Here is a 24,741-nt window from a genome sequence, read left to right as displayed (position 1 = left end):
AAAAAAAAAAAAAAATTATTTTTTTTGGGAGGAGGGGGGGGGGGGGGGGTCACTTTTATTGGATAGGACAAGAGAATTGACAGGAAAGCATGGGGAGCAGAGACAGAGGGGAAGGATCTGCATAGGACCGCAAAGTGGGAATCGAACTCAGGTTGCCTTGAGCACCGGAGTGCATGTGTCGACGCACTAACCACTACACCACTGGCGCAGAGGGAGCAGCAGAGTTTTGAAATGAAAATGGCCTTTTCAGCATTTTCAAAAAGCTCAGTGTTCAGCGCTCTAAACAGTAACCGTAGCAAAACGTATTCGTTTTAAAACATAAACGTATTAGTGTAAACGGGGCATAATAATATTGACCTTAAAATGGTTTTTAAAAATTAAGCTGATTTTATTCTAGCTGAAATAAAACAAATAAGACTTTCTGCAGAAGAAAAAATATTATAGAAAATACTGTGAAAAATCCCTTGCTCTGTTAAACATCATTTAAGAAATATAAAACAAAATAAGGTCAGTTGACGTTTCTGTGTGGAGTTTGCATGTTCTCCCTGCGTTTGCGTGGGTTTCCAGCGGGTGCTCCGGTTTCCCTCACAGTCCAAAGACATGTGGTACAGGTGAATTGGGTAGGCTAAATTGTCCGTAGTGTATGAGTGTGTGTGTGTGTGTGTGTGGATGTTTCCCAGACATAGGTTGTGGCTGGAAGGGCATCCGCTGCATAAAAAAGTGCTGGATAAGTTGACGGTTCATTCCACTGTGGCGACCCCGGTTTAATTAAGGGACTAAGCCGAAAAGAAAATAATTAAATCAATGAAATCAAAATAATAATAAAAAATAAAAAAATCACAGGAGGGCTAATAATTTTGGCTTTAACAGTATATAAGGATTGCGGTCCCTTCTAATTGATAATCATATGTTTGGCATCTAAAATAACTGAAAAGACCTTTACTAAAAACCCTCCTGGCCTTTTCTTCCTCATCAAATCGCTGCCACTCCTAACACAAGCGCTCCATTTTGGCTCCTGAGCTGCATATCAGTGAGCATCACCAGAGGAGATCCCATCCACAGCATCTCGGTCACCTCTCACTGCTGTTGCCATGGCGACCAGGATACATGTCCAAAAGCAGAGCGTGGTGTTAGTCAGAGTGCCGCAAAGCAAACAAATGATTGAGTATTAAACGTGTGTGTTCGAGTGACCCGCGTCCTACTCACTGCAGAAAATAAAAGAACACGGCGGATCCGAACTTCACAAAGGAACACGCTGCTGTCTAGTGTTGCCTAGCAACCGCAGCTGATGCTGAAAAACAGGTCAGAGTCAGGACCGCTTTAAAGAGCCTCTTCAGCAACCAATCACAGAGCATCACAGTAACGATGGTGCTGGTTGGTTAATACAGCCGTGAGGGACTGTGAGTGGCCGAGGGGGGAAGGGAGCATCAGGAAATATGATTTATGCTGATTAAAATGTGACTGAGCCTGATGAGTCAGTAAAGTGCGACACTACAGGCTAAAACACTGCTTTTTTGCACCTGAAATGTCGGGCTTTTAATGAAGTGATGTTATTTTCAGTGTAATGGTGGAAACAATCAAAAATACATTCTTTTATCGCACTTTATACTAATTCTGTCTGCAGTTTTCAATCACAATAAATACTTAATAATATTTCTCAGTTTTGCAACTGTGTTTTGACATTTTTGGCTTTTTATGAAGTGTTTTTGTTTTCAGTCTAATGGAAAGACAAAAAAAACACGTTTCATAGCACTTTATCAAAATTTTTTTTTTTTTTTCAAAAGTCTTGTCGCCTATCCAAGTTTTAGGAGCAACAAATAATAACTTGATTTATAGTTGATTATTTAGGACTCTATTTTAACGAATCATGCGCAAAGTGAAGAGTGCAGGACGCAAACGCATTAAGGGCGTGTCAGAATCCACTTTTGCCATTTTAAGGACGGAAAAATCTGATTTCCGCCGTGGCGCATGGTCTAACAGGGTTGAGCTTATTCTCTTAATGAGTTATAGGTGTGTTATGAGAATAAGCCAATCAGAGTCTCATCACACATTCCCTTTAAGAGTCAGTTGCATTGCGCCATAGCGCATTTGCTATTTACATGCTGGAATTTTGGGCTTTACATTAAGTTTTTTTTTTGTATAATAGAAAGAAAAAAAAATACAAAAGTGTTTCTTTTACAGCATCTTATACTTTTTTCACTGCAGATTTCAATGACAAATATATATATATTATAAATTATAAATCTATACTTTATTATAAAGTAATAAATAGAGATATATCCTAATATCTCTGTAAAATCCTTTGACTCTAATGTCTAATCTGATTCATGCAATGTTCAGACTTTTGAGCTAAAAATGTATATAAATTAGTGCATGTTTAATCTGCATATTAAACATGACATTTTTTAAAGCGAATTAGACAAATCAAACAACTGGGGAAGTTTGACAAGTATTACACTGTAAAAATATCCGTAAACTATCAATTTTCCATATTTTGTGAATCATGTTTTTATTTTTCCCCATTTATTAATGCTTTTGAATTGCATTATGAGATCTTGATCTTTTTTTTCAACTACATTTCACCTTGAAAAGTTGGAAAAGCTGTATTATGGTACAAAAACCTTGTAATAAAGTGCCAGTACAATTTCTGTCCTTTGACAGACTTATTTCTCTATATATTATTTCTTATACATTATATTATATCATACTATACTAAAGTATTAATAAAAGTCACTTTGTTAAACTGTAGAGTGAATTTTTAACATCAAAAGTCGACAGAGCAGAGATCAACATCCCATAATGCAATTCACAGCTGTAAATAAACTAAAACACGTGTGAATCACAAAATACACTCGATGATATTTTTGACAGTGTAGTTAGTTGTTGTACCCTATACACCTGCAGTGTTTTGTGTTAATAGTCAGTCAGATCTGTCTCATGTTCTCTCAATTTGTGTTGTCTCAGTGCTCTCACCAGTGAATATCGGGCAGAGTTTCCCCCAGCAGGTTATTCCTCCCTCAGAGGTGAACTGACCGAGCGCCACCTCCAAAAAGAAGACAGGCAAACCACCACCAAACAGAAAGATGAAGTAGGGGATGAGAAATGCACCTGAAAAGAACAACACGTAAGATGAGTTTCACTTAATACAGACATTACACAACCAAAACACTCTGAAAACATACCGCTATATACATTTCTGAAGAGCGACAAATAAGAGGGACCCAGGAGGTACGTTTTTTGCAGTTTTTATTTCCCGAATCCCCCAGAGGTCGCTGTGTATGGTTTTTGAGATCTCAAATAACTCTCTTGAGTGCCATTCGGGCCTGCAGCTCTCGTGTAAATTTACCAGAGGCCACTGTCGACTGACTGACTGAATGACTGACCCATCGACTGAACCACCCTCCTCCTTCCCTAAACCCAACCAATAGTGTTTTCAAAAGCACAGATTCACCTGCCCACCAATTGCATTATGGGATGTTGATCTCTGCTTTCATTCATTCATTCATTTTCTTGTCGGCTTAGTCCCTTTATTAATCCGGGGTCACCACAGCGGAATGAACCGCCAACTTATCCAGCAAGTTTTTACGCAGCGGATGCCCTTCCAGCCACAACCCATCTCTGGGAAACATCCACACACACATTCACAAATACACTCATACACCACGGACAATTTAGCCTACCCAATTCTCCTATACCGCATGTCTTTGGACTGTGGGGGAAACCGGAGCACCCAGAGGAAACCCTGGGTAATATATAGAGAAATACAGAAAATGTGCTGTAAGTTTACTATTAAGGTTTTTGTAGTGTAATATACAACACCAACAGATAATATATCACTTTAAACAATTAAAATGTCAATAAAGGTCATTTTTTCAAACTTCTTAAGGTTAAAAGTTTTAAAAACGTTAAAAAGTTTTTAAAAAGTTTTAAAAAGAGGGCGACACGGTGGCTCAGTGGTTAGCACTGTTGCCTCACAGCAATAAAGTCACTGGTTCGAGTCCCGACTGGGTCAGTTGGCATTTTTTGTGTGGAGTTTGCATGTTCTCCCTGTGTTGGCGTGGGTTTCGTCCGGGTGCTCCGGTTTCCCCACAGTCCCAAGACATGTGCTACAGGGGAATTGAATAAAGCAAATTGGTTGTAGTGTATGGGTGTTTCCCAGTATTAGGTTGCAGCTGGAAGGGCATCCGTTGCGTAGAACATATACCGAAATAGTTGGTGGTTCATTCCGCTGTGATGATCCCAGATGAATAAGAGACTGAGTCAAAGGAAATGAAGCAAATGTTCGAAATATGACATGACATTTTCATTTAAACTTCAAACAAAATCATTTAAAGTTCTTTATAAAAACAAGCTTTACATTTCTGCATTCAAACCCAGGTATCTTTTGATTAAAAACACGCTTTTATAATAGTTTTATATATACAAAGATAAATTTAATTGAATATTAAGCTAAATAAGGGTGTCACGGTGGAAAAGTGGGTAGCACAATCGCATCACAGTTGGCTTTTCAGTGTGGAGTTTGCATGTTCTCCCCGTGTCTCCCCCACAGTCTAAAGACATGCGCTATAGGTGAATTGGGTGAGATAATTTGTCCTTAGTGTATGTGTGTGAATGAGAGTGTATGGATGTTTTTCAGTGATGGGTTGCAGCTTAAAGGGCATCCGCTGCGAAAAACACATGCTGGATAAGTTGGTGGTTCATTCCTCTGTGTCGACCCCAGAATAATAAAGGGAATAAGCTGAAAAGAAAATGAATGAATTAAGCTTAATAAATATATACAAAACCAAACAAATTTACTAAAATCTATCAACTAGTATTCGAGTTAGAACTGAAAATATAGCAATAAACCTTAAAAAATGTCATTATTAATGTAAAATAACAGTATTTTATTATTTAAAAACTAATAAAATGACATCTAGACTTAATTGCAATTTTTAAAACATAAAATAAATATCAACCTTCTATATATAAACACTAATGTAGAAAATAATAATAATAATAATAATAATAATAAAATGCTGCAAATGAATCATTAGCAGAATAAAATACAATAAATAAATAGTGAACTAGTTTATAAATCCCACAAAAGGGATCAGACTGTTTACCAAGTCATTATTAGGGCTTTTCAGATTTGCACACACATTTTTTTTCAGCAAGGAGCTCAAAGGTTTTAATGTCACAAGATCTTGTTTATATGTGGCATTAGCTGCTGTTTACAGTGCGCAAAGGCTGAAAAGTGTTAGCTCAGTCATATTTTTGTTGCTATTTTACACAAGTAAACCCTCACCTCCGCCATTCTTGTAGCAGAGGTACGGAAAACGCCAAACGTTTCCTAAACCGACAAAACCTCCGGCCACGGAGAGCACGAAATCCAGCTTGCTGGCCCATTTCTCCCGCTGTGGGGCTTTTCCCTCCGCCTCGTCTTCAGGACGCGTGCCGGGACTCTTACCGGGAGACGGCTTCAGTGTGTCCTTATGGAAATCCTTCAGACACTGCAGCTTTTCCTTCTGTGCCATACTGAGTATAAGAGAGAGAGAAATGCTTTGAGAATGACATGCATCACTGATTAAAAGTAAGAAATTAATACTTTTGTTCAGCAAGGACTTATTAATATGATCAAAAATGGCAGTAATGATATTTCTGTAGGGACCGTGCTGGAGGAAATGTGCATGGGAACACTTAGCAAATCATTTCCATATATTTTGGAGTTCTTCAGCCATCCAGTTGTGCTGGCAGGACATAGGCTGCACTGCAAAAAATGCTTTTCTTACTTAGATTTTTTGTCTTGTTTCTTGTTTTCTTAGAAAAGTTCCTAAATCAAGAAGAATTTTCTAAACAAGCAAAACATATTGCCTTGTTTTGAGAAATATTATGCCAATATTAAGTCAGTTTTTCCTTAAAACAAGCAAAATAATCTGCCAATGGGGTAAGCAAAATAATCTTACGTCAAAAGGAACCCCATTACCCCATTGGCAGATTATTTTGCTTGTTTTAAGGAAAAACCAAGTGTGCCGCAAGCCTACGTTTGAGTGAAGGTTTCGGCCGTTAGATCGCCCCCTGGGGGCTGGCTGCAGTACAAGTCATAAAGCCCGCCTCCTCCGTGTTAATGAAGGAGACTTGAGCCCAAATAAAAAAAAAATATTACACTTGCAATAAAATGTCCCGAAAGATAGTTCTGGTCGATTAAGGCACTGGTTATTGTGCTGAAATAGGTGCAGATCTTCATTTTTGTAAACAGTTTGTTTTTAGCAGTAATTTAATGCTGGGCGTGTCATCGTGATTGACAGCTGTGATTGACAGTTTCTCAAAGCGCGGCGTCTGAGCTTCGGCAGGAGACTGAAGTAGACTGAAATGTTATTATTCGATTTCTGTGTTATTTTACCATGACAAAATGAGTTCAGCAGTAAACTATAGTTTCTGACATACATGATCCTGGTGGAACACTGTTTATTCGCTAAGTTCAGGGCTTTTTTGGGGCTTTATTAGTTTGCTGATACACGCCTAGCCACCCAGATAGCAAAACACAGTTCCGGCTAGATTCTCGCCTGCCGGAGACTTATCTCTTAGAGCTCAGACTGACTAATGTTACCTCTGCTGGACCTACTCCGGATGCCTGGACTCACTACCCAATTCCAGCCCGAGTCAATCGAGCCAGATGCGGCGGCCGAGCAAGCAGGCGCTGCCGCATGCGAGCCGGAATCAGCCCGCGACGCCGCGAGTAAGTTATGTGTTGCGGCCTGGAGCTGGCGCGATTGAATATATAAAACCCTCATATTTGTTAACGTTATTACATCCATTTGTGTTGATATGACAGCAAACGCATGCTGAGAAGTTCGGGGGGCGTAGTTGATTTTACATAAAGCGTTTGATTGGAAGCTCGACTCTGCTCATTTTCGCGGCTCCTCCTCTGGCTCCATCAGACAGTCCTTCTGCGCATGTCTGGCTCCAATTTCAGCAGTCTTTTGCGACAGTTTGTGCCCGTCAAGCAGGCGTTTTGCCCTCAAGGCGTTCAATGGGATAAAGGGCTGTCGCGTCGTCCATATTTTTTACAGTCATTGGGAAAAACTGACAAAATATTGGCATATTATTTCTCAAAACAAGGTGATATGTTTTGCTTGTCTAAAAAATGCTTCTTGATATAAGAAATTTTAGATATTTAGACTATAAACAAGACAAAAAATCTAAGCAAGAAAAGCATTTTTTGCCGTGTGATATTTATATCAGTGCATTACAGCTTTTACATTGTTGTATCCTAAATCAAAAATGAAAACCTTGCTGAGCACAAGGGCCTTCTTTCATGAACATCAAATCTTATCAACCACAAACTTTTCAACAGTAGTATTATAAATGTCAGTGTGTATGAGTGCAGTTGAGCTAGAAATCCTTTATTAAGACCCACGAGGAAAGAATCAGTCTCAAAACAAGTAAACAGAAAGTTTGAGCTATAAAACGGCATCCGCTGAGATTGTGCAAAGAACAAACTGTTATATAAAACCCATCAAGAAGCTAAAGGCAAATCTCAATTGTTCCAAGCTCAAACAACACATCTCTAGCAATCATTTGAATAGCCTCAATCTAAATGTATAAAAGTACATTATATAACTGTGTTACATTCATTCATTTTCCTGCAGCTTCGTCACTAATTTATCAGGGGTCGCCACAGCGGAACAAACCGCCAACTTATCCAGCATATGTTTTACCCAGCTGATGCCCTTCCAGCTGCAACCCAGTACTGGGAAACACCCATACACAGTCTCATTCAAACACATACGGACATTTTAGCTTACTGGCTTACTTAGCTAGCCGGCAGCTAGCTCTCTGCAACGCTCACATGGTCACCCACTGAAGCTAAGCAGGGCTGCACCAGGTCAGTACCTGGATGGGAGACCACACGGGAAAGCTAGGTTGCTGCCAGAAGTGGTGTTAGTGAGGCCAGCAGGGCCTGTGGTCTGTGTGGGTCTTAATGCCCCAGTAGTCGGAAGTTGGAAAACAAATGCAAAAATGAACACTTTTCAGCATTGCACAACCCAGGCTCATTATTGATATGTACACCTTTATACATTTCTGAAGATCGCGAAATACTTCCCAGGAGCTATGGTTTTTATTGCTTTCGCAAATCCACCAGGGGCCACCATGTACGCTTTTTAAGATCTCAAATTTCCCTCGTGAGTGCCATTCACGCCTGTTGTTCTCCTGTAAATCCCCCAGAGGCCGCTGTCGACTGACTGACTGACCGATCGATCGATCGATCACCCCACCAACACCCTTCCCTAATCCAAACCGATAGTGTTTTAAAAATCACAGATTGAAACGCCTGCCACCTTTCCTAAACCCAACGACATTGTTTTCAAAAGCAATCCAGAAAAAGAAAAGCCCTCGCGGCCGCCTGATTTTTTTCTTTACCACAATTTAGATCTTACCACGTTCTCACCAAGCAGCAACCTCCCGCTCTCCCTCAGGAAGCCAATACGGAAGTAACTAAAACTGCAATTCATCCGAAATTCCGCTAGTCCTGGCCGCTCCTGGCTCCAAAATAGAGCAAATTTCAATTGAGCCCACTGTTAGCATGGCCAACTTTACAGCAGAAAAAAAGGTGTTTACAGCCCGGTACAAAAAAAAGATTATGGTTAATACAGCTAATATTACCCTTCATGACAACTGTGAGGGGGGTGAATTTTTTTATAACTCATCCGTTTCCCTTATATTAAGTTATATTAAGTTTGCATAATTAAGGGCGTGGCCACTTGAGTGACAGCTAGGTCTCGTTGGTCCCTGTCACTTCACCTCTGCTGACTCCGGCAGATTAGCCACTGAACTCGGCATATTTATCGTATTTCTGTGTTGTTTTATGTGGCTTTACACAGTCGACTGCTTTTTGGACTTGTTTCCTACAATTATTAGATGGCATGGCATGCTGAGTGCACTTAATTGTGCTCACAAACCATTCACGTGGCCTCCGTTTCCAATGTGAGTAAAGTTATATACTTATATACCATCTCTATACATGTATTTGTTTTATTTAAGATCATTTATCGTTTTTATTTATATTTAGAGCTGTAATGCACTCCAGAATCCGTCAGATTGATTAGCTGTAGGCTTTAGAACAGTCATCTGAAGCGTTGTCATACAGTGTTATGCTGGATTTCATCAACAGTCTTACATTAACTAACACAGACTATATCTGAAGTGTTTGGATGTAATTCGCGTTTTCCTCCTGTTGAAAAACCTCATAAGAACAATGTTTAGTGGCTCTGTGTGTTACAGCAGTGTTTTTAAAAGTCTAAACACTTTATTGATATAGTGTACAACCAAGCACAAGTGCTCAGAATACAAACGAGTCACAGGTGATAAAGTATTAAGCGTTCTCCCAAAGTAAAGTGTGTCTGAACCAGGTCCAAGCAAAATGCCAGCAGGTGTCTGAAGCTCCGCTCACTCTCCGCCTATTTGCCCTTGTTTGGTATCCCGCCGGGGGTGTGATGACCCGCGAACAAAATGGCAACGGTTGGCCGCGCCTACTTATGGCTTCTTTTGCGCTCTTTAGAAACCTATGGGTGATGTCACGGATACTACGTCCATATATTTTACAGTCTATGGTTCTCACCCTGTTATTTACTTGTTTATTTTATTTTTTGCCTTTTGTTTTACCTGCTTTCTGGAACCGTTCTTCGCCGGACTCATTGTCTGATAAGAAACAGAAGCTGCCTGTGGTGTCCTACCGCCCCATAGCGTTCGTTTGAAAGACAATATGCAGCCAAACATAGCTCTGGCAACATAATTTGCACTCTCCAGAAATGTATACAGGGGTACGTTTTCACAATGAGCCTGTGTTTGCCTAGCAGAATAAGGTCACTTTTGTCTGGTTTTATTATTGATGCATGCCCAGAGCAAAACTACCGCGACAGATTGTTTATGTTTGCCATGAGGTATCATTTCAGAATGAAAGAAGAGTTTACTTGCATGTGTAATTCAGTCTTATTAGTTATTATGACAGCTGAGATCTTACAGTGTGGCATGAGGATCATATTCATGCAGTCTGACAAGCTACAGTCCTTTAAGATTATTAAAAATCACAGTGTGAGCCGGGCTTAAGAGAACTGAAGCTTTGAGAATGTTTCCGTTAGCTGACTGTGTAGCGTGTGATGGCCTGACTTTAATCAGACTTAAGAGCTGAGCTGTGAAATGAGAGTCGGGCTTCTTCCTCCAGCCTGATATCCCGATCTGCTCACTCTGACATCATAAACCTGCTCACTTCATTATACCTGTCCTATTTGCCCACAGCCCTTCTTCTGTGTGTTTGGGTAGTGTGGTGTTTATGTAAACAGTTAGGTCAAAGTTATTGGCCCTCCTGTTTATAAATATTTCCCAAATGATGTTTAACAGATGTAGGAATCTTTCACAGTATTTCCTATAATATTTTTTCTTCTGGGGAAATTCTTATTTGCTTTATTTCAACTAGAATAAAAGCGATGTTTATTTTTTTTTAACTATTCAAGGTAATAATATTATTAGCCTTCTTAAGTAATATTTGTTTTTTGATTCTCTAGGCAGTTCATTCCGCTGTGGCTACCCCAGATTAATAAAGGGACTAAGCCGAAAAGTAAATGAATGAATGAATGATTCTCAGAACAAACCACTGTTATACAATGACCAGAGATAGGAAGTAACAAAGTACAGTACAAATACTTTGTTACTTTACTTGCGTAGATTTTTCTGCTATCAGTACTTTACTCCAATACTTATTTTTTGACAACTTTTCATTTTTACTTTTTACATTTTTACACAGTTTATTTACTGTTCACTGTTTATTTACTCTTTCCGAGGCCCTCAGACTATGCAGAGTCACTGATTCAATCCAAGACCAGCAATGAGATGATCCCAAGGTTTCCATATCCTGGACCAGGCCGTATCCTGTGCAGCTGCTGTGGTGGTCATGGAGGAGTGGAGAGCATCAGACTAATTCCAGTGACGCTCCAGATACAGACGAGTCCCAGCTTCCAGCCTCCGCCGCTGAGACTGCAGCTCTGCACAAGACTTTTGGCCAGCGAAGAAATTAAAATGGTCGTACCCAACAGAGTCTGGTTTCTATCAAGGTTTTTTTTTCTTCACTTTTGCCAATCGGTGAAGTTTTTTTTTCTCTCTCTACTGTCGCCTCTAGCTTGCATGGTTTGGGATTGGTAAACTACACTGAACTGAGCTAAACTGAACTGAACTGAACTTGAACACTAAAATACTGTTCCAATTTACTATGACCATTTATGTGTAGCTGCTTTGACAATCCATATTGTAAAAGCGCTATACAAATAAAGGTGAATTGAATTGAATTTTTGATGCAGTCAATCTATTTTCTTCATCGTCACAGCCTTTTCCACCAAGGCTATGGCGTTCCGTATGCTAGTTTTTAAAGATTACAACGAGAGGGCTAGGAGGATGACTATGCAGATGCAACAGAGGAAGACGGCGAATTTAACATGACTGATGCTGCCCTGTTTACATGCTAATAAGACCACATTTTGCTCGATCGGATCAAAGGTAAACAAGAGAGACACATTCTAGTTCAAAAATATGCCGTACAAATGCTTAACTTAAGAGTCTTTTGTCCACTTCCGATCATACTGCACAGGATTTCTCTGGTCTTTCAATCTAATAGCAGGGAAACTTATTTCTATTTATTTATTTTTATTGACTATATGATTTTACATATATAGGCATATTAATCTGATAAAATTATTAATTTATAAAAAATATAATGCAAAAGATCCTGAATTAATCAATTAAATAAAAGATCATGCACATGTTTTGTAGGTTGTAGTCACGCCTGTGTATGTAGCTTTGTAGCTTTTAGCATAGAATAAATGTATTAACACAATTAATGTCTAACTATTAAAGAAAATATCCACAATACCCCGTGAAAAAACCCACTGAAATAACAGGTTATGTATAAGAGCTAGTAATGCAAAAAAAAAAAAGTTTGTAGTCAAGTATTTATTTTAGCTAAAGAAAATATATTTTCAAAATATTTAATAAAAAAATATTCAAATATAAAATGTAAAGAAATCTATCTATTTTGGACAGAATTCAGTGTAAAATGTGAGACCTTATTCATAAAGATAGACAGGCCTACAGAATTATTTTACAGTGAAAGTATGAACATGAATGGCAGCTGTAGATTTTGATACAAAAGCCACAAAACTACATGATGAAATGTTTGCATCAGGATGATAATACATGGGGGGGGGGACCGGATATTTACCTACCTAGTGAAACTAAAACATGTAGTAGTAATGGGTACTTTTTACTTAAGTAAATTTTTCAGGTCGTACTTTACTTTTTTGAGTACAAAAGTCTAATCAGTACTTCAACTTTTACCAGAGTCCTTTTAAACATGAGTATCTGTACTTCTACTTGAGTAAAGGATTTTTGTACTTGTCACTTTTTGCTGAATGCTAGTTTCTTGAAAAATATCTAGTCAAATATTATTTACTGTCATCCTGGCAAAGATAAAATAAATAAATTATTAAAAAATTAGTAAAAAAACTATTATGTTTAGAAATGTGCTGAAAACAAATCTGCTCTCCGTTAAACAGAAATTGGGGGGCTAATAATTCTGACTCCAACTATACATTAAAAGGTACAGTTGTGGACCTGTACAGTAAACTTTCTAGTCTACAGGTCCATATTTGTACTTTTTAGGTATTAACATTTGCCTTAAAAGGAACTAATATAGGCCTGTACAGCACACTTTGTAGTTTACAGGTCCACATTTGAGTTTTTTTAGGTATTCATTTGCTTTAAAGGGTACAAATGTGGACCTGGACAGCCCAAGGTGTACCTTTTGTAAAAGTAGTGCCCCAGTGACAGGTTTTATACCTTTATTTCTGAGAGTGTAGGTTTGGAAAAAAATCTAACATTAGAGTATTTTTGTTTTATTTTATAGGATAATTTATATGCATTCTAGTCTCGACTAGTTTTTTTTATTTAAGTTTTTATTGCAGAGAGATGCAATTCACAGCATCAGTAGAAATATGTCACTCTTACAGCTTTTGCAGTTTAAATTCCCCAATCAGGGACCAAAGAGAAAACACAAATTTCCTCATAACAGCAACAGAACATATCCCTTTGACTTATTTTGCCGGTGTCCCTGCAGGGTTTAGTTCCAACTTGCTTCAACACACCTGCCTGAGTGTTTCAAGTATGCATATAAGACCTTGATTAGCTGTTCAGGTGTGTTTGATTAGGGTTGGAGCTAAAATCTGCATGGCACCGGCCCTCCAGGAACAAGTTTGTTGATCCCTGATTTAGGACAATTACATGATAAATAAATGCATAGTAATTTTATTACATCAACTTGTTTGCAACTAATTACACTCAACACTAGCCATAGTGTAAATAAGATAAATAATATAAGGCTATCTTGTTTTTTAATGAAAGAGCAAAGTATAAAGCTGTTCTGTTCTGTTTCTATCTCATTTTTTTTCCGATAAAGAATTGTATTTAAATGTCATATATTAACTGAACGTCTACTGCTGAGTGTGATATGTTTGTGCATACTAATGAAGCATTTTAGCAGAAGTAGATGAAGCTGATTGTCTAAAATTAACTTGAGCTCTGCAGCGAAACTTCCTGTGTGCACAGAATATTTGCAGTTGAGAAGTCTTTTTGATGTTGTTCAGAGAATTAGTAGAAGAGGATGTATGTATGGGTGCCAGAGGTGGGAGTAAGTCACACATGTGCAAGTCACAAGCAAGTCTCAAGTCATAACCTTAAAATCTCAAGCAAGTCAAGTTATTTTTCTAGCAAGTCACTTTCAAGTCAATCTAATTATATATATATATATATATATATATATATAGGGTTCAACGCTATGGATTTTTTCTACTGGTCTGATCGGGCCAGTGGTTTAGATTTTTTTACTTGCCCTGCCAAAATTCTTACTGGTCCCACCAAAAAAAAAAAAAAAAAAGTTAATAGCTATTTTTCAGACGCATATTTTAAATAAAGTCTGTGAAACTAGAATTTAAATACTTTAAAAAAAAATTAATAAAAGTGTTATGCAAACAAAAAGAGCAGTATGGAAAATGTGAAGGTATTTCATTGCGGTTCGAAATTATTTAACAAAAGGTGGGCTGACTGTGGGCAAACAGTGCAAAACATCACTTCATTTTTTTTTTGTCGCGTTGTTCACACGTAAATTTCTGCTTCCATGACGTTAGAAACAGACATTTTCTTTTAGCCTTATAATTTGATGTTGCCGCCATGTTGCTGTTTCTTCTCTGTACTGGCTGTTCCCAAGTTGCGGAAAAAAATAGCATGCTCAAAACATCAAATCAGATAAGCGGAACCGGAAAGCAATATAGTGTGTTTATGACTTTATTGAGAAGGTAGTGTTTAAAGACTAAAAAGCACAAACTTAAAATGCACGTAATTGAAATAGTCGCGGACAAATTAAATGTTAGTGACAAGGCAGCACTGTCCCAATCGGACCAGTAATGATCCTGTCTACTGTCCCAAGCGTCTCTCACGCTGGCTCTGGCCAGTCCTTGTTGTTGAGCCCTGATATATATATATATATATATATATATATATATATATATATATATATATATATATATATATATATATATATATATATATATATATATATCAGAATCAGATGGCTTTTTGCCCAGGGGAATGAGTGTGCTTGCTTCAAAGCCATTAAAATAATATACTATTAATAAACAAGACCCTAAATCACAAAACCAATCTCAAAGTGCACAGGTACATTTTTTGGGTTGAAAAATTATTGAATTAAAATGATCATTTTTTCTTTTATTACAAAAAACATTATTATATTAAAAGTAAAGATCATCTTCCTCGAAGACATTTTCAATAACTCCAATAAAACTGTTTTGATTATTAATATGAATTGCTAAGAATGAACTCTAAAGGCAATTTTGAACCTTAGATTCCAGATAATATATATAGCCATTTTCACACATACGCTACAGACAAGTTTTGAGATGGTCTGAAATGGTTTCTTGTTTTACCTAACTTAATTCATTTTTTTCACCGATAAATTATTTTTAAAAAGATGCATGTAAGTAAAAAAAATGGAATAAAGCATTTAACAGATTGTTTCAATGAAATCTTTTTTTTTAAATTAAACTTAACCCTTAACATGTCAAAAACTTAAACGTTAAACATTAGCACACAAATACACTACTATCAGTGCTTCTCACAGGTTTGAAATATACTTGCGGAGAAGCCGGATTGAAACACCATTTACCCACATCACATAAATAGTTATCTATATGCGACAAACAAAACATATTCATATGTATATGTATATTCATATATTTTCTATGTCAATGGGTTAAAGTAAAAAAAATGTAAAAAAAAGACATCGACTTCCTATTCCGGAGCTATGAGCATCGCTGACAGGCCAAATCTGCTTCTCTCTCTCATTCAAGTTCAAAGCAAACTTAAATGCAAAATCATTTTAGATATGTAGATATGTATATATATAAAATAGCCTATGTATTAGCCTAATGACATCATCAAATTAATAAAATAGACTGCAAATGTGGATGTTTGGTTAAATTAGGCGGATACAAAACAGTGTAGAATGATAATAGCTGTAAAAAACGTGTCACTAAATATACACGAGCACTGAGTCAGACTAAATAGTATAAATTTGGATTAGCCGTCTTGTTTGTAATCTTTAAACCCGTAAAATAGGCTATCTTTGGCGGAGCACCTTCCATTTTTGGATGTTCGAATAGCAAATGAATCGTTCAAATGAATCATTTAAATCAATCTAATGAATCATTTAAAGCTGTTCTTCTTAATGAACTGAATGATCCAGTCCAGCAAATTCAACCGATTCTTTCGGACCGATCTGACAACAGATGAGCTGTTAATACTGCGCATGTGTAACTTTTGGTTTTGTTTTTAAATGCATAATATATAACAAAAGGTTGTGTATTTAACAAAAACAAGTTTTTTTTCGAGTCATTTAAGTCAAGTCTCAAGTCATGACAGCCAAGTCGAGTCTTTTTTAGAAATTTGTCAAGCAAGTCTCAAGTCCTAAATTTTGTGACTTAAGTCTGACTTGAGTCTCTGATGGGTGCGACCAATGGAGGACTGGAGAATGATTGACAAGTGACGAATTCCCCTAACCTCCACCTGTTAATATCAGCTACGTATAAAAGCACGGACCAGGAAGTGGTGCGCACCCCTGAATGTAACTCTTGCATTGCATTGAGGATACCAGAATTCTGTGAATCGAATTATTTATTTGTATCCAATAAATTACAACGATTTTTGACATTGACGAAAAACCTCTCTTGACCTTTTTTAACGAACATGGATGGAATTGATTAATTATTTCAACAGAACCTTAAATGACCTCTGTTGTGATGATCTGGCACTATATAGAAAATAAAATTAAGTAACTTGACTTACAAGGGGCATCTAAGGGGGCATCTAGTCATTTAAGCACACACAGACTTATAATTAAGAGTCATTCCAATAAAACCGAGATACAGGTTGTTACATTTTGAACATACATTTTTAATAGTTTACTAGAGATATGTTTGTATTTCTCAATTAGGAAAGAAAATCATTCCGGGGACTTTGCCATACTGTTGGCACTGTTCATGCTGTTCTTTTAAAAGGACTGTCTGTTTTATTACTGATTATATCGTCTGTGTCATGCAAAGTTGAGTTGAAAATATTCATTTGAGGACATCTTGGTGTTTTTCCTGGTCTCATGCTGTACTGGAGTTACTCAAATTAAAAGCCAAGTCACATTTTTTTACTGTATATAGCACACTGAAAAAAAAGTTCACTGGAAATTGTTGCAAACTATGTATACGGGCAGAATTTAAGCAAACAAATTAAGTTAAACCGTACTAAATTGAATTCGTTTGATTACATTCAGCTCATATAAACTGTTTGCAACCATTACCTTAAAAGAACTGAGTAAATCCAATGAATTATCATTATTTTTCAATGCATTTAAAAATGTGCGAGACAAAACAAGATTTTCAAGCATCTATACACAAGCAGGGGCAGCACGGTGGCTTAGTGGTTATCAAGAAAAACTGGTTAGTCACGGCTGAGTCAGTTGGCGTTTCTGTGTGGAGTTTGCATGTTCTCCCAGTGTTGGTGTGGGTTTCCTCCGGGTGTTTTGGTTTCCCCCACAGTCTGAAGACATGCAGTATAGTTGAATTGAATAAACTAAATAGGCCTTAGTGTATGAATGTGTGTGTGAATGAGTGTGTATGAGTATGGAAGCTGGAAGGGCGTCAGCTGCATAAAACGTATGCCAGAATAATTGGCGGTTCATTACGCTGTGGTGACCACTCATAAATGAGGGACTAAGCCAAAGCGCAATGAATAAATGATTTTTTTTTGTGCCAGATTGGCTTAATCTTACTAGAAATGCTCAGACACGCCTAATAAACAACTGTTAGACTTTCACTATGGTTAAAGTTTGCAGTGACCCAATGTGTTCTGAACTGTGGCTCCAGACCAACGATAATCTTCATTCTTTATCTTTATTAACTATCAACTATCAACTGACTATTGCTGTTGCACACATTAGCTGAGCTCATATCACGATAATACAATTTTTTTAAACTGCTTTTATTCTAGCTGGAATAAAACCAATAAGACTTTCTCCAGAAATAAAATATTATAGAAAATACTGTAAAAAAAATCCTGGCTCTGTTAAACATCTTTTGGGAAATATTTAAAAAAAAGACAAAAAATCCCAATAAATCACAATATATTTAAAAAGATAATACTGACCACATGAAAAGGTCTCTTTTTGACATTTTAAAGTATACAATTTAATAAACACTCTTTCATATTTGAGTATTTTTCTCACTTTTTGAAGTTTATTTATAAACAAATTTCGAGAGGATCACATACTTATGATTGTTCACAGCTGTTAACTTTAGCTAACGACTGATTATCCTATCAGACGATCCTTACCTCACTATAAATAACCAGACTTTTCTCATCTCAATATCTTCGTCTTGAAGAAACCCCCCCCACCCAACCCTACTTTCCCTCCTTTCAAACGGGCGTCACGGTGGCCAGCGATTAGCGCTGTTGCCTCACAGCAAAAATGCCCCTGGTTTAATTCCTGTGCGGAGTTTGCTTGTTCTCCCTGTAGTCGCGTGGGTTTTCCCCGGTTCCTCCGGTTTCCTCCCAAAGTTCAAAAACAAGCACTCTAAACAATTAATCCAAATACTTTAGCTAAACTCTGAGTACACCTTTAAGCATCCATATCTGACACTTAGCTACAACAAGCAAGAGGGGGAGTCATCGAGATCTACCTGAGCTCAAACTCCCCTCTCGCCTTGCAACGGGAGGGAGCCCAGAGCTCGAGGATCTTATAAGCTCAGGCCTCTCTCCCGGGACAGCACGCCAAACTAGCCTTATTATCAATCATCAGCTAAGTGTGAACTCTTGAAATGTTAAACATTTGGGCAAATGTTTGATTAAGACTGTAGAAATATAAAATAAAAATTCATTAAAAAATAAATCACTATGCTGACACATATGTGTTTGTATCTCCGCCCTCTTTTGAAAAGTGGGCTGGGCACACAATCTCATTTGAATTTAAAGCGACAGTGACCAAAACAGCACAATTTGGATAAAAGCATAAAATGGTCAGTTTCAGAGAGTTATAAAACATTATCTGTGTTGTATTTTGAGCTGAACTTCACATACACACTCTAGGGACAACGGAGACTTATTTTATATATTTTAAAAATAGGCATAATAGGTCCCCTTTAAACACTGTGAGCACTAACAATTCCTCTATATAAGTAGCACATCATGTTTTCTATTGCCTCTTCAGAATGTAGAATTTAAGATTTAAAACCTCATGAGAGAGAGTAAATGGTGAGGTCCTTTTCATTTTGAGGTGAATTGTTTCATTATTACCTATATATGTTAGTACATAATCAGTATTACTGTGTAACTATTACCCTTTAAGCCTCAACAACTGGCTTGTCTGAGTCCAGTTTATACCAGAGTGAAGAGATAAAGCTGATTCAGGGAGCCAAACTCATATAGTCAGATGTCCTTTGTGTGCCAGTGTTGGTTTGGCCATGGGAACAGAAATAAAGCAGCCTCAGTGTATCTCAACCACCATCACCCGTTTTCAATCTTGACCCCAGTTTTGCCAGACCTCTCATTAGTCTTCATGTAATAGCTCAACAAAAGCTATCTAAAAATGCATGTTTAATCAATCAATGACAAAAGCAGAGAGGGAAAAACAACATATCAGAAGGCCACAACAACAGACAGATCCGGCTTAACCTTCTGGATACTCAGTTGTGTTTGAAAGCTCTCAATGTGTTATAAATTAAACAGATTTGCTCTGAATGTGTTATTAATTACACAAACCATCAAATATGAAACAATATTAAAGGAATAGTTCAACCAAAAATGAAAGTTTGCTGTTTATTTATCCAAGGTGTAGGTGTCTATTTTTTTAGTAGGACATTAAAGAAGATTTTTTTTCATCTGAAACTGTTTTCATTGAGGATTCATAAAGTTCAAGATACTTTGAGAATTAAAAAAAAATAAAAAATACACGGACAAAATCCCCAAACTTCAAAGTTTAGTTGACTCAAAACTGAAAATCCTGCAATCATTTAATCACCCTTCAGTTGTTCCAAACCTGTTTGAGTTTCTTTTTTTCTGGTGAACACAAAAGAAGATATACTAAAGAATGCTTAAAAAAACAGCCTTTGACTTCCATTGTATTCGTTCGGTTAAAGGTTCAGTAGGTGATTGTCTTCAGAAATATGTTTTGTTGTGCTGGTTAAAATTCTCTTCCCATTCCAGTAGTACAGATTAAAGTAAATGATCTAAATGTATTTATACGTATATTTATATTCTGGGTGAGGCATAAAACTAAAATTATGTTCATCCAATTAAAATTTGTCAAGCCGACAATTCCCATAAGTCCCAAAAGCAGAGATATATCTGGCTAGGAGTTGTCTTAAGATGCCCTTTTGGAATTGTTAATTTACTTATTGTGTATGTCTTTAGACAGTGGGAGGAAACTCTGAAACCCCATGCGAACAGGGAGAACATGCAAACTCTGCACAGAAACGCCGGCCGACCTAGTGAGGGGCCGAACCAGTGGCGTTCTTGCTGTGAGGCAACAGTGCTAACCACTGGGCCGCCGTGCCGCCCTATCATAGAAGGGAAGGAGTTGGGGTGGAAGGGGGGATTCTTCAAGACAAAGAGGACATGGAGTGGAAAGTTCTGGTTATTATAGTGTGTCAGTATTCATCTGATTGGTCCTATATACGGAGCTGATGCGGTACCATCCGTGTTTAATCATAAGCATGTGGTCCTCTCGAAATTAGTTTATAAATAAACCACACTTATATACAGGCATCATTTATAATGAAAGTCAGACACTGTAATGTTATTTCAATGTTGTCTCGTCAGTCAGTCGTAAGCAGAAAACGTACGACAATAAATCAATTATTTATTCGTTCACTCTCCTTTTTTTTTTAAATAGGCCAATTTTACAACTTACTCAGAGTTAATAAGTTGACTTTTACCATTTTTTGTGTCCATTCAGCTGATCTTTGGGTCTAGTGTGAGCACTTTTAGCTTAGCTTAGCATAGATCATTGAATCGGATTAGACCATTAGCACCTTGCTCAAAAAACTTGTTTCTGCTTGGTAAAACTAAACTTTTTAACTATAAGGAAGTTGTAAAATTAGACTATTTACCAAAATAAATGGAGCGTTCATTTAAAAGTGTCGTATTTAGTTTACTTTTTAGCTTCAACAGCCGGATATTTTCATAAAATAAGAAATATTACCATGTTTTCAGGCATGTTTATGTCCATTTTGCATCCAAAACATTCATTCGTTCATTTTCCTACAGCTTGGTCTCTTTATTTATCAGGGGTCACCGCAGTGGAATGAACCACCAACTTATCCAACATATGTTTTACACAGCGGAGGCCCTTCCAGCTGCAACCCAGCACTGGGAAACATCCATACACACTCATTGACACACATACGGCCAATTTAGCTTATTTAGTTCATCTTTACCGCATGTGTTTGGACTATGCTGGAAACCGGAGCACCCAGAGGAAACCCACACCAACACAAGGAGAACATGCAAACTCCACACAGAAATGCCAACTGGCCCAGCCAGGACTCAAACCAGCAACCTTGTTGCCGTAAGGCAACAGTGCTAACCACCGTGCCACTTTGTCACCATAAATCAATTATTGCAATGATATTACAGCATTTTGCTAAAAAAAAAAAAAAAAATGTACCAAGGTGCAATGTTAGACACTGTTTTTGCAATGTCATCTCGTGCATTCACTAAATCTGTCTGGAGTCCAAATTAAAGCTGAAAATAAAATATTCTGCTGCCCTAATTCTCCAGCAAGCACTCCTGATGAAATTACATTTGGATGCGTGTTTAATTTGGAAACCCAGCCACGGAATGAATTATACAAGCCCCTAAACTAGTTTCAGAAGATAGACGAACAACACCTTGCACGAGCCACAATGAAAGGCAGCGCGCGCGCGGACACGCCTCACATATCCTGCTCTCTCACGCATTTGTAAACCTTTCACATCTCTAATGCATTTCCATCTGTTTTGACATCTACCACACAATACATGCATAATAAGAAGTTCAAATCTTGGCTGTGTCCCAATAACCTACATTGTGTGCGCGCGCGCGTGCCGGTGTTACATGAGCCCACATGACAGGTCTGTCTCCAGCGGTGTCACTGTGTTTACACGGACGCACCGTGCAAGATAAATTCACATTAACCTACATTTTATTGACCCGTTCAAGCCAGTAAGATGAGCTGTTTTGGAGCTGTTAACCACTTTGAAATTCTCTTTAATTATGGTGCTTCTGAAATAAATTGATTGCGTTTAATATTTAATGCAAAAAGCCTGAGAGCACACTTATGCGCAGCAAGATTTTGATACAAGAAATGCATTTGTTAAATGACATGTTTACATAGCCAATATCATTTATTTGTTTATTATTTAAAGCATGTATAGTTAGTAGACACAAAATAAATACATTTGTTTAATAGTGGTAGACAATAAAGGTGTGCTGTGATGAAAGCAAGAATGATAGTGTGTGTGTGTTTGTGTGCATTTTAGAAAAAGAAATGACCAGGTATCCGCCTAAAATATAAATAAAATGTACACACAATACATATAAGCTTAAACATTCACATCAGTCACCGCTGACTTGAAGGATGCAAGGTGTCACTCACCTGAAAATGCAGTTTATTGCTCAAGTCCGTCTCTTGTTCTTTTGTCTTCTTGTGGTGAGGCTACAAAGCAAGGCAAATAATCTTTCCGCCTCTCCCCCCCGACTTGTGTCTTATATGGGAGCGCATGTAATAACGGAGAGAGTGGAAAACCACCAGACTCTCATGCAACAGGGGTGTTTCTTAAAGAGACACGCACACGCGCACTTCACAGCGCTCGTTGTCGCGCGCATCGCACCATCGGGCGGCAATTATGTTGCTTGGTAATGACAGTTTACACGACGCCACCAGAGGGCATAGAAAGCTCAATACTTATTTAAAATATAGTTTTTTTTCGTCTAGCTTCAGACAATTGTACAGTTTGTATAAATGAGCGCCAGATAAACGCAAATCTCAAAATGATTTCTGTAAAATCCTCATATAGTTAATCAGAAACGACCGTGAAAACTCGATGAAAACCTAACCAGCGATGAGAAAAGTAACAGTTATCAGGTGAGTGCGAGAGCTCGCTTCCAGGTTACCTCAGCAGCTGATTGAACAAGATTAAACATCTGAAAAAGGTCATGAATCAGTTACATCTGTATAATCGAATATTAAACACTCATTTGTGTGTTAAAAATACGAATTAACACCAATTAACGCTTTGAATCTCATCCATTTATGAATAAGTTTCATGTTTTGATTGCGCTTGTCTCATTAAACCTTGCGCATGCGCAGTGTCAACTACAGTACAAAGCTAGTCATATATACACTCATGCTATTCCATCATAAGAGCTCAGTAAATCACAATCAATTATTTATAAGCTGTTTTTAAATATAACCCTGCAGCCGCTGTGCTAAAGCAAAATCCAAACTCTCTTAAAGTGGGGTCACATGAAGGGTCAGTGGCCTTGTGAGGGGATAATCCACCAAGACTCTAAACTTTGGGATCAACTTTTTAAAAAAAAAAAGGAGAAAGAAAAGAAAAAAAGCAAGGGTGGGGAGGAAAGAGAACACGACCAAAGTCTGACTGTATGGCAACAATGCTGAGCTAATCGCATCTGCCAATCACTGCCAAGCTAAAGCATTATGATCTTGGTGGTGTTTTTCCATAAAGCCAGTGTGTGTGTATAACGATGCCTTCACATGTCCTTGTCTCTCCATTTTTAACTGCTTTAATAAAATGTAGCCATTGCATGATCACAATCCCAAGGTCACAGATATCATGGTCTATTTTTGTGGTATTTGGATCTGAAGATGCATCTATTGTATGATGGATAATGCAGAGTTTGCTCCCAGATTCATGCTTTGCCATGACCTACGCATGTGTGAGATTGTGTGTGGACAGATGGTCTGTCCATGTGTCCACACTGTGCTTCTCTCCAGGATGTTAGTCAAAAGGCCCTCAAACTATGGGATGCTGCTTTTATTTTTTTCCCCACACACATGCTGTGTTTGTTTATGTACGTCACATAGCCTACATGCGATGACATTTGCATGGTTTAATGTCAGTGCACATATCTGTGGTGTGCTTTAGGAAAAATATAGCCAATATAAAGCACACAAGTATAACTTCAGTATCTGAAATACTTCTAAACTGTTATATAGTCAACAAAACTTGTTATTTTCATAGTTTCAAATTATATTAATATAGCAACTTATTTAAAGTCTCATGCTTTGAGCTTACATCAGGCATGTCCAATCTCGGTCCTGGAGGGCCGGTGTCCAGCAAAGTTTAGTTCCAACCCCAATCAAACACACCTGGGCTAGTTAATCAAGCTCTGAAGCTGCGGTCACACTGAGCTTTTCCTTCCATAGATTTCCATTCATACTTACGACCGAAATGCGTAAGTTTTGCAGGTCGCTGCGGTGCAAAGTTCAAGCTTGGTGAACTCTGACCTGCGAAATTGCATCACTTGACTGCGTGAGATGAATCGAGGATCAAAACATGACCACTCTGGACAGAAATTTAAAACATGAGCAATCGCTCGCTTTTTTAATGTCTAATTGTTTAATCCCGCCCCTTTTCGCAGCGTCGTACGACAGAATTTCGCACACACAAACTCTAGTGTGACTGCAGCTTTACTAGGCTTTCTAGAAACATCCTGCAGGTGTGTTGAAGCAAGTTCTGTAAAAAGTAAAATCTGCAGGACACTGTCCCTCCAGGATCGTGTTTGGACACCTCTAGTTTGCATATTTAAAATGTCACTATGCTCGTTGAATGGCCAAAATACATTGTGATGTATAACGCATAGTTAAAAATCTCAAAATTCTTGTTTTAATACATTAACCAACCAATCATAAGTTACATGCATTGACATCTAAAATGCTAATTCTCACTGTAGAATCGCAAATAGTCATTGAATGAACACAATATGTGCGTAATTAAAGCATAACTATATATTGATAATACTGTACATAAAGTGTAATGTGGACTATTTAGGTACCTTTTAGGAGGTACCTTTTAAAACAATTTTTGCTGTACT

General features: G+C 37.7%; 1 protein-coding gene across 2 annotated transcripts in view; it reads right to left on the bottom strand.

Annotated features, from left to right (window-relative positions):
• slc6a6a (solute carrier family 6 member 6a) overlaps nt 1-22,410 on the bottom strand; it is a 54,592-nt gene extending 32,182 nt beyond the window's left edge. The window contains exons 1-3 of one of the 2 annotated variants that reach the window (XM_073909533.1): nt 22,280-22,410; nt 5,288-5,517; nt 2,974-4,738 (exon numbers count right to left, since the gene is read on the bottom strand). Coding sequence is in view for 1 of the 2 variants with exons in the window: in NM_001126386.1 (NP_001119858.1) it covers nt 2,974-3,108; nt 5,288-5,516 (364 nt within the window). In the remaining variant the exon portion in view is untranslated. The remainder of the gene's footprint in view (nt 1-2,973; nt 4,739-5,287; nt 5,518-22,279) is intronic. The other variant, NM_001126386.1, reaches the window with a different exon arrangement.
• Between the last annotated feature and the right edge of the window lie 2,331 nt (nt 22,411-24,741).

The sequence above is a fragment of the Danio rerio genome, chromosome 8 (assembly GCF_049306965.1).
Source record: "Danio rerio strain Tuebingen ecotype United States chromosome 8, GRCz12tu, whole genome shotgun sequence".
NCBI lineage: Eukaryota > Metazoa > Chordata > Actinopteri > Cypriniformes > Danionidae > Danio > Danio rerio.
Note: the sequence above shows the minus strand (reverse complement) of the source record. Positions and strands in the feature narration are given on the sequence as shown.